We start from the raw sequence: 16,174 nt of genomic DNA, 5'->3' as shown, positions 1-16,174 counted from the left end.
CCCAACACCTGTTAACATATCAAATGACATCATCTTATTACACACTAGACCCTTAGTTCTTGGAAGTAACATTACTCTCACTCTATAATCATATCAGTAGGCAAATTAGATGTGTGAATTCTAAATGCACTTTATAGGGAATAAGGAGTTATTTTAACACTGATCTTCAAATAATAAATTTCTGTTCTCAAGGAACACAATCTCAGGTATCATTAATCTGCTAAATGCAGAGCAGTATGCTAGGAATGAGGAAAATACAAGTTTGAAACTCTGAGGTCTGTTCATGCATGCATAACTATAAATGTGCCATTAACTAATGTTGACTAATATTGTGGTTGTAAAAACACTTACATTTATCATGACTGGTCAACTGACCCGGGATGGAAACACTACTTGGCCTCCAAGAGTTTGAAATCCTTGCTTTGTCACCTTCATATAAGAAATGGTTAAATGGCCAAATGACCAAACATCCTAGTTTTAAGTTTTAAGTCCTGAGTTTACATTTGAGTTTATGAGAAGGTTGTCATGGTGAAGGAAGTTCAGGTCAAAGTGTCGGTCCGGGATGCAAGCTTCTGGATTAATTCCAAACAAGAACAATTTATTTATTTATTTGCACTGATTTTAAGTTAATTTAAGTTGTTTATGCATTATTTAACTAATGGCAAAATGCTAATATAAAACTAATTCATTTTTTCACTAGATATTCAAAACTAAAATTACACCTAAAGAGATTTTCACTTAAAGTGAACATAAAACTAAGATAATTCCTGTACTGCTAGTATCATAAAAATGGAATACAGCAAAAGTAAATTATTTCAGTTGCGTTCTTCCATTGGTCAGACAAACAGATTGTTTAGTGCTGTTTAATGCTGCTATGTCAAGCTGGTTGGGAGTTTGATTAAAACTAAAATTATAACAATAGTTTCAATAGTAATTTTAGGGATTTGAAAGATGCTGGAAGATACTCTGAATGTATCATTTTTATTTTTTTAAAGAAAGGAAGGAAATGCAGATAATGCTAGACAAGAGCATATAAAAAGCCACTTTGGTAACCAGTTAGAGAGAAATGAGCACCTGATGGCATTTCTGAGATCTGTTCAGTCTTGTCTTTGTTCTGCACTCGTGTCAGGAACACATAATTTGAGCTTCAGGACTGATTCTTCTCTCTTTGATTTTTTCCATGAGACTGACTGAGAGTGCTGGCCTGGAAGAGGCTCTGGACTACTTGTGTAACACACCTTCATATCGTTGGAACCATTTCTAATAGAGAGAAAGGGAAAGATCCCTTTGAGGTTGCTATCTGACGTAGAAAAATTCCCTGATTGTGTAAAGCTGCAAGATTCTCTTCATTTTCCCGTATTTTGTAGGCCCTCTGGGCCCTCTGCACAGACAGATTGGAGTCGGTGGATGCTGAGGTCATAGGAGAACAATAGAGCAGGGTCTTCAACACTGTTTAAAGCTCTAAATCTGTTTCAACAGGAAGAGAGAATGATATTACAGGGAAAACAGACCCCCCAGTGCTGTGTGTGTGTTTGATTTGGGCCTGGTTCAATCAACAGATCTCGCTGTCCGACTCCACCCAGGGCCCTGTGTCACCGTCCTCTCCAAACAATTACAATCTCAACATCTCTGTTTTAAATTTGCCTCTTTATCTCAATCTGCTCAAGATCTTGCATAATTGATGACTATTTTATTTTTAGATTCTGTGAATTGAGAGAGACCCACTATGGATTTGCAATGGGTGGTCTGGCAATGATCATAGTTTCAGTCGAATCTTTTTGGTCTTTCTAAAAGCTTTTGTCTGTTTTATGGCCTTTTTTTGTGCCAGAAGTACATTTAAGAAGTGCTGAATGTCTGTAGTTTATGAGCTGATGCCACTGCATGTGCACTTACATAATCATAAAACTGACACAAACTGTTTACATCCAACTCTTTCTACAAAGAATACAAAGATATACATGTGAAAGGGTTTTCTGTTTTTCAGCTACCTTAATTTTCAAAATCTGAATGAACTTTGGGTGGAACATAATGGAGGAAAGTAATGATGAAAAAGATATTTCGTAATTTATTTCCTCAATAAATGAAGGGACCGTGAATAAGACGTACTGTACAATCTATTTGTGTAAAATGGAAAATGAAATGGACACTGTTAGCAGTGAAGATCAATATGAAATACAGCACAGATGTTGCCTCATTTAGTTTTTTTTCCAATGAGTGTGTTTATGTACCTCTTACCAAAAGATAAGGCTCTACACAAAGTCTTGCAAGTCTGTAGAATCGCTAGCAGATGTAGGCAAAATCTATGTAAGGCACATAAGGCAAAGGTCGAGGGCTACGTGCGCATTTTGTTATTCCAGATGGAACGATGAGTGTTTGTGTACAAACATAGACGGGTTATCCTCATTCATCCTCATGTTTTTAACTGATGGTGGATGAAAACACAACTTTAGGCCAAAGGGCAAGCCCAAACCAAAGCCACGTCTTTACAGTTTTCATAAAATCATAAAAATCATTCTCTCGTTGACCTGACTGTTTCTATGGTTCTCATTTGTAAGTCGCTTTGGATAAAAGCGTCTGGTAAAGGATTAAATGGAAATGGAAATGTAAAAATGGAAATCATGTAGTGCAGCATGAAAGACCAACAGAAGTGTATACTAAATGTATAAATGTAATTTTATACATAACTACACAATTCATACTGATGGAAATGTAGTATGTCGCAATCACCCGTGAAGAGAGAGAACTGAAATTGGTAGATCCCCTGGAACTGTGCCCGCCTCGCTGACAGAACTGACTCATAGTTTGGCTGTAACTCGTGTCAGGAATAGATCCTCTTGCATAAACTAAAAATTTTGCAAACTGTATGTATTTAAACAAATATCATAAATTATGCAATAAGTGATATTTGGGAATAATTCATTCAAATACCATTATCTGTCTTGGATAACGTTAGTTGATTGACAAGAATGGCTTATTTAGCAATTTTGGATTACAGAAGGGTGTGATTAAGTGAAGCCTTACTGACTCCAGTGATGTTAGAAATTCCCAATCACTTAATGGCCTGTAAGCCAAAGTACCCAGAGCTATGTTGTGTGTGTGTGTGTGTTCCTGATATTCCAACCTGATCTCACGGCAATTCGTACATTTTTCACAAGGTGGCTTATTCGTACGAATTCGTACGATTGTTGCCAAATCGTACGTATTTTACGAGTTGCACAATTCATATGAATTTGTACGAATGACCTACACCTAACCCCGCCCCTAAACCTCACCGTCACTGGGGTCGTATAAAATCGTACGAGTGAGGTTGTACAAATTCGTACAAATAAGCCACCTCGTAAAATACGTACGAATTGGTCGTGAGATAGCATTGGATATTCCCTATGTTATGTGGCCTGAATGTCACAACAAGGATATTAATATTTGTATATTGTGACTTTTTTTTTTTTTGGTCCCCATTAAGTTTTTTTTTTTTTTTATCTAAAAATGCTGAACATTTTGTGTGATAAGTAGGGTTAGAGTAAGAAGATAGAAAATAGTGTTTGTGCAGTATAAAAACAGGATTACCTGTGTGTATTTATTTATTTTTTTAACTTGCCATTTCATGCATACATGCATTCATTCATGTAGCTGCCTGTGCAATGATCCAAGATGTGACTTACTTGCCTTTTATAGGGACTTTGAAAAGACAGACGAAATTGATATCTAGCATGTGAACAATTTAATGTATAAGAAACAGGAAGGATGATTAAATAAGAAGTGTGATTCACAGCATTAATAGGTTGACATCAGTTGCCAGTTTAAGCTCAGAAGCTACGGTTTTGTGTATCAAGCTGTTTTTCTCTGTAGCAGCACCTGTGGGTGAATGAAGTCATGTTCTTTCAACCATTCAAGTGTGCCAGAGTGGGTATCTGAGTGCACGCAAGCTTACGTCAGTCAGTCTTTAACTCAAATTACCGATAAAAACAGTAATATATGAAATGTCACAATGTACTCTACAGATATGATACTAACTGTTAATTTAGATGTTCCTTGATGCCTTTCTGCATCTATACTATGTTTCAACTCCCTTTTTTCAGGTTTATGAAACAAACAAAAATTTTTTTCCAAACATTAGCCTTTGTCGTTCTGCTGTAGCTTTAGGATAATAATGTTGATGCTATGAACATAAGCAATTTCAATGCTTTGAGATCATCATAAAATTATCAGTTTACCATTTGACTATATCATTGAAAACACCACCAAGATCTGATTTCCTGAATGTAATCCAAACCAAAGATCTATTACACCCAAGGTTTGTAGGTCTGGCTCCATCACTATCCATAACAATATAAAGATGTTGACCCATTAGCTTCTTATTGAAAGATTACAGCTCTGTTAGTCTTTGTCAAATGTTACATAACCCCGATCACACAGTGAAGACACATTCACTTATGTAACCATGATTTACCCTGGAGCCATGAGTCCTTACATTTGTTTAGAGACTTAAGGGGGTAGGCACCAATTCAGCGAATGTTCAAGTGGTTGTTTAGACGACATGTAGCGCTCTTCAAGGTCTTCGTTAGTGTAATATCAGGTCGTTTTCACACACAAACTTAGATCTAAACATTGTTATATTAAGAATGGTTTTATGAAAAGGTCATCCTCTCCCAAACCCCTTCTGGATAGACTCAATTACTGGAAAATGTTTGGTCTGTTCACAGTTGTAAACTGACCATCATCTGTTTGTTTGACTTCAGTGTAGACTCAATAAATGCTGTGTGTGTCCTCCCTCACAGTGAGGAACAATGTAGTGTTGCTTCACAAAACAGATCCTCTTTATGAAAACCCGACTCGCTCGTAAATACTCACGCCCATTCACTGACGTGTCTACATTAATAGTGTTTAATAAAGTAAATCTGCAACAGCAGGCAGCCTCCTCAGGGAAAATGAACGAACATTTGGAGAATTCCTTTATCCCTAAAAGGCAGACATGAGGCAATTTCTCCATAAAACCTGAACTCACTAAAAAGCGGCCTTGCCAAGCACAGAAAGGCCATTTTGAGCATGCAAGAGCCAAATGACTTAATGCGCGTAAAATCAATCCATGAACTCACTGGTTGAGATTAGCTTTAAAGAACCGATCTCATTCTTTAGACCCGTCGTCAACGTTCACACACAAGCTTTCTGATTGACCGTCAGACAAACAAAGCGATTGTGTTATTCAGAATCCAGACTCCAAAGCGCGTCAGCGGATGTGCTAAGTAACTCCTGACAGCCCATTTGTTTTGGGCCTCCCACTAAACAGATTACCACAGGCAAATACCATCAGTGAAGGGGTTCACGGAGATAAATGAAGGTATTTGTTTAATACGGACTTACTTTATGCAGCTTCCAAGTTGTAGATGAAAATGGCGAGGGGGTTTGGGGCAGTGGAGCTGGATAAGACACAGATTCAGAGTAGGAAAATCATCCAAATGCTAAAAATGGAAGATGATTTGGGCACGTGGCCCACATTAGGGGATTTGTTTAAAGCGCTTTTGAGTGTTTCATTGTCAGCGGAGAAAAACACAGAAGTACTTTGACTAATTAACCTGCGTATGGGTGAATTTGTGGCTTTATGTTTATCGAATGCCTGTCTCCTTGGTATTTATGGAAACAATTTCAAGATAGCTTCGGCATTGGCATGTAAGTTTAGGTTTTGTAATGTCTCGCAAATGCCTTTGGAAAACTTTGATGGGTTTAATGGGTTGTAATGTAGAACAGCAATTTACATCAGAAGAAGAGAAGGAACTCAGTTGTCAGATGCAAATCTTACACAGACTTTATTGTTCTTTTAATAGTTGCTTTTTACACCACATACTGTACACACAGGCCACCGCAGTCCTTCTCGATAATGTACATCCTTTCTTCTAATTTACAAACATTTACAGTAGTCATAACATACTTTAACCTTCTTTAACTGTTAATTTCTTCTAAACCTACTTTCATTTTCCTTCTCAAAACAACACCTTGGTTTTTAAACCAGTGTATCAAACCTTTCTACTTCATGAAGACACTACGGAAATAAAAATAACAGCAAACCACTGCCAATGAATGGTTGCTAATAGTAGCGCCAGTCATCAAGTCCATCTAGTTGTCTCCAACTCTATTCCGAAGTTCCTTCTAAATCTCACATCAACATTTCTCAAGCCCTCATTCAACATTCAACTTTTCTTCTACCCAACAGTCCATTTCTACATCAACTTTCTGCTTTGACAAGCATGTACATGCACTGGGCTCTCATGATAATACAGGCAGGACTCGACAAGTAAAGCTCCATGCAAGATGCTACATTGAAATATTCATCCATCATTTTCAGGGGTGGAAAACATACGGCTCAGGTTTGATTTTTTTTTGCATGAACAAAATAGCAAATTTTCCATTTGGACCGTTTAAAATCATATTGCTACAAACAATTTTGTCCAGATAAATAATTATACAATCTGATTTAAATATAAAATGGAGCTGATAAAACACCTGTTTCATGGGAATGTACTTGTAAGACTTGCCTTCCAGTAGAGCTATGAATCAGTCTTTTACAAATTATTCGTTGCTTTGGATATTTAATTTTTTTTTAATCAGTGGGTATTCTTCCCTTATAAAAGCTAAAAACAGTGCTTATAATAAAAACAAACAAGAGCTACAGTAAATATCTTATTGAAGTAAAAAAAAAAAAAAAAAAGTAAACTTTAAATCACAAAAAACAAAACAAATCAATATTAATAAAATAAAAATATTACCAAACTAACAGTAAACAAGACTAGATGTGTGATCTTGCGCTTTCACACAAATCAGCATGGTGATTAAAAGTGTGCGGGATGTGTCTTCAATCCCTTGAGATCCACACAGTCGCCTCACAAATACTGTCTTTCTGGTACTGGTGCGGCCCACGTGGACCTGGGAGGGTTTTCGGGGGAGGGATTGGTAATAGTAGCTGCCATTGTGGACAGTAACACAGAAACACTGCTGTAGAAACACAAAGTCCATACACACACATAAATACAAGTCCTCCGCACGGTGCCACTCCATGTGCACCCTGGGATAGTTCAGTCTTTACACCATGGTCTCCTTCCTCTTACCCAATGAACAGATTGAACGCTTGTCCTTTTTGGATTTGTGGGGCTGGAAGTGGGTGGAAATTGAAGATGATGAAGAGGACGAGGAGAGGGTGGAGGTTGCAGAGGGTGTGGGACTCGGGGGCTCCTCTGAGCTGGGGGAGGAAGGGGCGGAGGCCGCGGCCCGTGGACAGTTCTCATCTGTCTCTTCCATATGGATGATGGTGGATGAGTGCCGTTTGGTGCAAACGTCATTACTTGCAGGGGTGGACAAGGATTCGTCCTCGAGGAGTGGCGAATCTTTCTGGCTCGACATGGCAGTGCGGAGGCAGTTGAGCCATTGCTGCTTGTGGAAGACGTCATTGACCTGCAGTGTATGGGACTGGCCCTGAGATGGGTCCTGGAAGCGTACCCGGAAGATGTTCTTGGCTAAATAGAAAAAAGATATTCCAATGAGCAAACGGAAACAAAAAATGAATAAAAGAAAATGTGTGATCAGCATGGTATTTATAGAGGCATCAGCCTTACCTTTATCACCATTACTAAAAGCCCCTCGGAATGAGCCACCCACGCGGACGTCTCCGTCCTGCAGGTCTTCCAATACGAGATCCTGCACTGGGATTGGCTGGCGGTACACCTGGAAACAATGGCGATCATTCCGCGTCACAGGCCGGGTCAAGACCAGAACCTCCGTGAAGAGGAACACATGCAACTTCTAAAAAGTGGGCAAAAGAAAAAGAGCGATCAGTCATGTGTTTAAGAGACAAAAAGAGAGCCAATTCCTTCCCTCTAATGGCCTTATTCGGAATATGGTGGCTTTTGTGCTTATAAAAACTCACCGTGCCACTTTTGTTGCGAAGTTCCCCATGGCAAAGCAGGCTCTTGCACTGCTCTATGTGAGGGTCTTTCTGTCTGTCATCCAAATATTCCAGCTTATCGATATAGTATTGACACTCTGACTCTCCTTTCTTCATGTTTATGTCAGCCAACACGGCCTGAATGATGCTTATCTGGAGACAAGGAACAAAGGCAGCATTAACACCAAATGTCACCTAAATGACTCCAGCTGAAAGCCTACGGTTGCTAGATTTGTGGTCGTACTTACCGCCTGCTCAAGGCTTGCTGTGTCTGGGTGATCTGGTGGTGTGTGTCTTAAAATCTCTTTCAGAAGAAGGGGGTATTTGACCAGTCGTGAGCGAGGGATGTCTAAAAAGCTCCACAAGTCTAGTTTCCTGCTGAAAGGTGACTCAAGGCAGCGCTGTAAGAAGTCCTGAACTCTTGGGTCCTGTTTCTTCTGGTCAAGCAAGGCTTTGGCGGCCAGCTGCTTACTGCAATATGCCCTGTACGCATTTAACCTTGGCAGCTGCGGAGGAAAGCAAGAGTTAGTCTTAACAATCTAACGATGCTCAACAGCTAATGTGTCTTTCATAATGAAAAGACTATAAAGAGAGAGAGATATTTACCCAGTCCACAACAATCTTGCCGATCTGTCCCACTGTGCCATCTGGGCCAGTAGCCTTCGCCAACTGAGCGAGAAGATCTGATTGGGTAAAGAATAAGTTAGCACTATTTGTCATCATATATACTAAAATAAACAAGATATTGTGTACAATATTCACCTTCATGAAGAGGAATATAAGCATCCAAGTCTCCAAAGATGGCTGTCAACTCCTCCTCGGTCATGATGGAAAGTTTTAGCATTGGGTCATGGTAAGCCTGGACACAAAAAATTAGAAAATGAGTAAATAACAGCAGCGTCTAATTTTACAGAGAGACATTTTTGGCTATAAATGGAGGAGGGAAGCGAGCCAACGTATCTGACTCAAAGCACAGCAAAAGAGCTTTTTTTAGTCTGTTTGTTTTGAACGTTCTAGCAAAAAACATTGAAATGGACATACCTTTCGGGCTAATTTCAGGTCTTCAATCAGGTCATGTTCACCTCGAGACAGCTCAAAAATAGCCTGGAAAGACAAAAGGATCACATTCGTAACCAATCATTTCTTTGGGATATTTTTAGTCAAGCCCCTACAAATCTGATTTCTTTGTTTGGTGGGAAATATTTGAGGGGTTCACAGTTTGCTGTAATGTCTGATTGCTAGCTCTAGTTGTGAATGAGAGGTGAAGGCTTTGTGTGTCAGACTGGCCAGTCTGTGTTAGCACTGTACGTCTGACTCTGAGCCGGACTGTGTGCCAAGAACACACGGCAAAAAAAAACAGCCAGACTGAGAGGTAGAGTGAGAGGAAGAACAGGGCGCTTTCCAAGCCCCAGGCCCTTTAGGTTTAATAAGTCACACAGCCCTGATTCAGTAGTGTCTGGCAGGGGGACTGAAAGTGGATTTAATAGTCTGGGTTTCTCAGTGCTGTCTGATTCCATAGCTCCGACTGTACTCACCTCTTGTCTCTTAATCTCTTTGGACGAAAAGGTTCCTTTCTGATGAACGTCCAGGGTCTCAGACCAGAGTGTGCTGTTGCGTCGCTTGGGTGGCGTAGGAGCCGCGGCCTTGCTGCAGGGTTTCTGCTGGGGCACGCCCGGAGACCGCCCGTCACCCCGAAACGAGGCCTGGAGGGTCTGGCCGAAGCGTCGGACGGCCCCACTCTTTACGGGAGAGATGAGGTTCGCCAGCGAGGTCACTCGGCCGAGAGGCCGCACACGCTTAGTACAAGGTTCCTATGAAACACAAGGATGGAAATAAACGTTAAAACTTAATCATCCCCCTACTGATCACGACAGATTCCTTAGTGCTTAATTAACTGCACAACTGCCAACACGAGAAGGCTAAAATCAAGAATAGAGCACAAGTTGCTGCTTCATGTAAACAGAGGCTATTGTAAGAGTCACTGTATACACACTCCACAGTTTGCGGGTGTGAAAGGGTGAAACGGAGGTCAGGATGATTGGTGTTTCCTGGGCGACAGACAGCTAGGTGGAAACTCCAGCCTCTGGAGTGAGCAGCTGTTATGCCAGTCATGTGAGATTGACCCCCTCAGCAAAAAATAAATAAATATACATTATAAATACAAACACGAACAAAGACCTCTTTCTGACTGCGACCCTGGAGCCCAAGGTTTTAAGAGGTATGACTGGAATGTAGGAGACTCCAGTCAGCTGTCCCACTCTGATGACCCACACACTCAACATCATAGCCCAACTATAGCATACAGGCCCCCTGATCAGGGTGGTTGTTCACTTAACAGAGATAAATTTGCTCTCTCAAGGAGAAGTTTAAGAGCTGTTGGTTGTGTGTATTTATGTGGGTCATATGGACCACCACGGGGAGTTACAGATTTGACCCAGGTCTTTAAACAAGGTGCACTCCACTCCCCTCTACCCTGCTGCTCTCCCTCCTTTCTTCTATTTAGAACTGTTTATGGCTTCGTGTTGAGGCAGGCCCTGTAGCCCTTGCGTGAGAGAGACCGACACACCTGAAGCCCCTGGAAGAGGGGGAGGTGAGCAATCTCAAACCCTATATCCATAATGACTGGGGGGGGGGGGGGGGGGGGGGAATCAAAGCAAATGAGGTCTGAGACATTGATCCTACACTCTAGAAATCTGACTGAAAAATTATCCTACCATTCCTGGAACAATGTGCGCTTTGTCATCAAAATAGTGTTTGCGTCTTTCAAACAGTTGGAACAAAAAGCACTATGTGCTTGCACTTTTTAAATATGCACATTTCAATAGATTTTCCAATACTGGATTGTTTCCCAGCTGCTGAAAGTATATACATATTAAAAGGATGTGTTGTTCTCATCTTGGCAAAGCAAAACCAAGGAACCATTCCACTGACCAGCGGAGACAGCTGCCGAGCAGATCTAACTCATTTTAGCAGGAACTGCAACTGTGGCCCAAGCCCAACTGGACTTGACCACCCAGATCCGCCTGCCCACCCTTCCTTTGCTGTAACATATTCAAGTAAACATGAAGACCACATCTGAACCTTCTCTACCGGTGGCCAAAAACACAAGATGTTGGGGAGATTGACCTAGAGGAAGCAGTCTGGCTAAAAACTGAATTCAAATGAGCACAGCAGTGCCTGTGTGAGCTGTCATTGGCTCAAAACAAATAATCAATGTTGTTGCTGCCCATTGCACTCTTCCTGCTGTTTAGGGAAACCCTGCAATAATAAACACTCCGGCTCTCTCTCCCTTTTTAGAAATTGTAGATTATCTAGTGGAAAGAGCAACATGTAGGCAGATAGACAGACTGATGGTGTGGCTATGTCTGGTTGTGTTGAGTCTTGGGGACCTCCTGGCAGTTGAATTGGGAGAACATAGCAGGGGGAAGCCTCCCCCACAGGAACCAAGGTTTTAGACTACTGCTGTTTAGAAATGTGTGAGTGTGTTTGCTTCAATTTATATTGGGGACAAAATTGTCACTAGAAGTTGGCCAAATCTGATAAAACTTTCCATTAGGAATGCCCTCCAAAATAAAGGAAAACATATGTTTTGTAATATAATATTAAGTCTTTTTTTGTTCTAAACATGCTAAATATTTTATTTAATTGGTACATTAAATATTAGTTGTTATTATTAGCTGTCACTAAAAAGGATAAGTCTATGGTATTTTTTTTTTACTGTTCTTTCCTCAAAATCCATATGATGGACAGATTCAATCTAAATTCTTGCTGGCAAGCCATGCAAATGATTCCCTGGGAGTCGAACAAAATTTGTAATTAAAAAAAATGAATGAGGAGAACCAAATTGTATTTAAAGAACTGTGCCTCAGCCTTGAGCCACAACGTCCTAAAAATCTCCTGATTCATTCATAATTTGCTACTTCTGCTTTCGCCTTCCCGACAACTAAAACATTTCTGTGGCCACTTCCGAATCCGAGATGAAACCGCAAATAGGAACAGAACCCCGCTGAAAAGAGAAGTGCGATAAAGGCCTCTTTCTGGGTCTTAAATGCATTTCTAAATAATAAGAACAGTGCTCTAACACACATGAGCTAGGGGCTGTGATTGCTTTCAGACAGTTGGAATGTTCTTCATCTCTGCAAGCTCTCACACATTTTTGCCACCACAATGACAAACCGACAAAGACCATTTCAAAAAAAGTTAAAAGGTAAACCAGTAACTCTATGACTAAAGGTAAGAAGCCTTTATCCTTGTTGATTTGCAGATCACTCACTCGAGTCTCACCCTTGAGAAACACACCTGTGCCTTACTTCTCATACACAAAGACAAGTGTGTATACGAGATAACAACAGGGCAAGGTTCTGACTTCGCTGATAAAGACAGTGAAGGGCACTCAAATGTTTTTATCAGGCAAGACCAGGAGCAAAGCAAACAAAAGGACAGAATTTGTGATTAATTGCCTTTGGGTCTTACCTCTAGTTCTTTGTAAGTCTGGTTCTGGTAGTCTATCTTCTGTAAAGTCCGTTTGATAGGTACCACACAAGGTTCATCGTAAGCCACCATTTCTTTCAATAAAATCCACTGGTTGGTTTCTGTTATTTCCAAGGGTCGGCAATAATCCACAAGTGATTCTTAAATAAATATATGATTTAACACAAGGGGTCTAAAACTGCCCCCCCCCGCCAACTCGTGATTGTCCGCCTGAGCGGAGCTTTCTAAATACTAAACACACTCTTGGTGTGTGTGCTCTAACAATCTAACTTTGTTCTAGGGATGTGAGGGGTAGGGAGTGCTCATATATAGAGTTTTGAAAGGGGCGGAGTCAGTGTGTAAACTCACCAATGACAGAGGAGGGGATATGTAAAAGAATCTGAAGAAACAAAGTCTGAGAAAACCTGGCTATCTCTGCAACCTCAAATCAACAAAGCAAGATTTAGTCTACTAGATGTTACCAAATCTGAAATGTATTAACAAAACATTTCACGGTCTATAAAACTAGAGGGCTTCTAAACCTTATGTAAAATCTTGTTTATTAAATAATCATTTTCATTTTCATAAACTAGTTTTCTCTCTCAAAAACCCTAAGTTAAAAATATTGGACCTTAAAACAAACTAACCAGGCAAACCTCCCATATTCCCCAGTTTACATTTAAAGTTTTAAGATAAAATGGAGAACAGTCCAGCTTTATGGTGAGTGATAGAAAGTCTGTTTCTATTTGCAATGTGGATTGGTTTATGTATGTCTGTGAGTTACATGAAGGGTGTAAAGTACAGGCATACTTGCTTTGTTTTGATAGATCTGTCTGATGAGAAACTGAGTCATTATCACCCACTCATTAGCATTGGGGGGGGGATGATCAATTACAATATCAATCAGGGCTGAAGGAGCCACAGTGCACTGGTGGCTGTCTGTGTATTGGAGGTGTGATAAATCAAAAAGTTTCACTGCTCCGAACCAGAAACTGACTCAAATCCTGCTTAACAAAAGCTGCTTTCTCTATTTTTCCCAGCGTACACAAAACAGCACAGCCGTTGACCTCACATTGGGGTGACCAAAAAGCCACTAAGGGTATGTTCACTACAGACCCAAATCTTTTACTGCTACCTTCCCACACTGTCAGCAGAGGTGTTAACTTCAGCTGTGCAAATGGACTCGCATGATGCTTCAGCTTGTTTTGGGAGAGATTTGTGTTAAAAAGTGTGAAAGGGTTGGGGTGCGTGCTAAGCAAATGGAGATGAACGATGTGCAGACTCGAAACTCTACCTCCTGTGTCAATACAAGAGTGTGAAACAGGACATGCATTAGTGTGTTTAGATTAGGACGTCTTCCACTGCTCAGTGGACGGGTCAAAGAGAAGCAGGGTTATTTGATAATAAAGCTGCGTTCATTTACATGTTATATATATAATATATATTATTCAAATTATTATACTACCTATTTTCAAAACTGTATATGTATCCGTGTGTGTGTGTGTGTGTGTGTGTGTGTGTGTGTCTGTATGTACTTTTTTTCTGTCAAACTTAACTTTACAGTTATGTATGTGGATGTGTGTGTGTATATATGAAATATTTAAGTTTACAAACTAAATAATTTTATAATTTAATAATGATTTAATTTAAACCCTAAATAACTTACATATGACTTATTATCAGATACACGGTGTAATAAATTGTACTATTCTGGACTACGTTTTAAACTTTATTGCCAACACATTATTTCCTCCTTATGATAAATAATTTGTGTTGCTCATTTCTAAGTCTCTTTGGATACAAGTGCTAATAATTGAATATAAGCCCCCCCCCCAGAAAAAAAAAAAAAATCAATAACAGGGTTCCCTTCTTTACTTTTCCCATGTGGAAACACTTTCATACTGTTCTCAGCGTGTTTTTGACGAGAGGTGTGGAAGGCAGATTGCATGAGAGCGCGGCTCAGCCTGCACCCCCTGCAGGCTAACACCCCGACACACATGACAGCTGGACATCTGGGTGTGAAGCACAAACACACCATCATACAAAAGTGACACACTCCATGCGGGCCATGTGTGAGCTTGCCTACTGGGGAAATGTGTGCTAACTTTCTTTTGTGTGCTACAATCTGATAAACCTCTGCTGAATAGACAGTGAGCGGAAGTGTGAAGTGGATTGTGGTGCTGCCCCCTGGTGGATAATTAAATTCCTCCAGGATGCATTATCTATACTTGTAAAGACTTTGATTATCAAAATAAAGAACACCATACGATAAAGCTCGCTAGATCATCTCTTCTGTCCAAGTTCTTTGAAAGTGTTCTGTTTCTCATCAGTGTGTGGGAAACGGTGTTTCACATGGTACCAAGTATTCCTGTCCCTTAACAAAGAAGTGGCTACAAGACAAGCCTGCACTGGGAATAGGCTGTAGTAGCATGTGACGTCTGCGTATGCAAGTGTACACCAACACAGGAACAGCAACTGTTTTTCTCTGGAATCACTCTATCAATTGCGTCATGACCCATCCCTCATTTATTCATCTTCCGCTTCTGTGGAACCATTCTGGATTTTATCGGCCATTTTCCTCCACGATGCTTACAAATTGTAAATGCGATACCCATCATGTAAATGTAAATATGCCACACCAACATGACATTCCAAACCTGTATACATTTCATCTGTGGAGAAAAATAAGGCATTTTGAAGAAAGTAGTTGATTTAAAAGCTATTGTATGGCTTCTGAAGACTTGGAATATAGCACAAAAATGAAATGCTCATATCGCTTTTCCACCAGGGCCTGTGCCAGAGCTGGAGCCCAAATGGGATCCAGGCTGTACTTTTCTACTTTAAAAATCCTGGTTCTGAATCAACCCCAAGACCTTGCTGGTCTTGAACAAGGAAACATATGATTTCAGTAGGTGGAGCTTCCACTACAGACCGCAGTTTGAAAGGCACTATTTTTAAAAGCCGTCGGAGTTCAGGTAAATTAAGAACAATAATTCAATATGTAAGTTCAGCAGTGGGCAGCATAAGAGACAAACGTCACATGTTGGTGATGATATTATAACATTCACACATACTGTTCAAATTGGGATCTGTAATATATTCTAATGTTTTAAAAGAAGTATCTTCTGCTCTGCAACTCATTAATTTAGGTTAAATTGAGCTTTGTTGCTGTCTGCTAGAACGTTAAAAAAAGTATTAAGTGTTAAGTAAATATTTTTAAATTGTTGTTTTGTTATAGATTTTTTTTATTAGAAAGCAGGACAAAACAGTAAAAAAAAACATTTTGGAAATTTAATTTATGCAAAAAAAAAAAAAAAAAGGCAAAATAGATCTACATGGGGGAAAGATGTGAAAAACCGTGTTCAGTATTCTAGTGTTTCATTTTGTTTGGCTTTAGCCAAGAATTTTAATTTCGGTGCATCCCTAATCCCTTCCAGTGGAAACACGAGCCGGTTCTAAACAATTGCCACCTTTTGCCAGAGAACGGTCAAATTTAAGGCCATAAAGTCTGAAATACCTTAAAAGGAATAAAGTCTTAATTCGAGAGTTCTGGATTTGGGGACGGAAAGATAAGAATGGATGATTAGGGATTATGTGATGATTAAGCATAAAAAGGCTATGATTTCATTGAGTACATAAGAACACTACACATTTCAAAGTCAAAATGCAGCGTGGGTGTTTTTATATGAATGTATCTCTGAAGGGAACAGGTTCTCTTCAGAAAGGTTTTGATGGCATTTTCATTTAAACTTTTCTATAATGCCTGATAAT

General features: G+C 39.9%; 1 protein-coding gene across 1 annotated transcript; it reads right to left on the bottom strand.

Moving 5' to 3' along the window:
- Positions 1-5,834: 5,834 nt before the first annotated feature.
- LOC113079078 (neuroepithelial cell-transforming gene 1 protein-like) lies at positions 5,835-12,685 on the bottom strand. Its single transcript, XM_026251271.1, has 9 exons — positions 12,407-12,685; positions 9,469-9,744; positions 8,975-9,037; positions 8,696-8,792; positions 8,540-8,616; positions 8,182-8,439; positions 7,916-8,086; positions 7,605-7,791; positions 5,835-7,505 (listed from the first exon to the last, which is right to left on the bottom strand). Exons 1-9 carry the CDS (start codon positions 12,494-12,496, stop codon positions 7,075-7,077), a joined length of 1,650 nt encoding a protein of 549 aa, XP_026107056.1. The 5' UTR covers positions 12,497-12,685; the 3' UTR covers positions 5,835-7,074.
- Positions 12,686-16,174: the final 3,489 nt, after the last annotated feature.

Source organism: Carassius auratus, unplaced genomic scaffold (assembly GCF_003368295.1).
Source record: "Carassius auratus strain Wakin unplaced genomic scaffold, ASM336829v1 scaf_tig00027159, whole genome shotgun sequence".
Lineage (NCBI taxonomy): Eukaryota > Metazoa > Chordata > Actinopteri > Cypriniformes > Cyprinidae > Carassius > Carassius auratus.
Note: the sequence above shows the minus strand (reverse complement) of the source record. Positions and strands in the feature narration are given on the sequence as shown.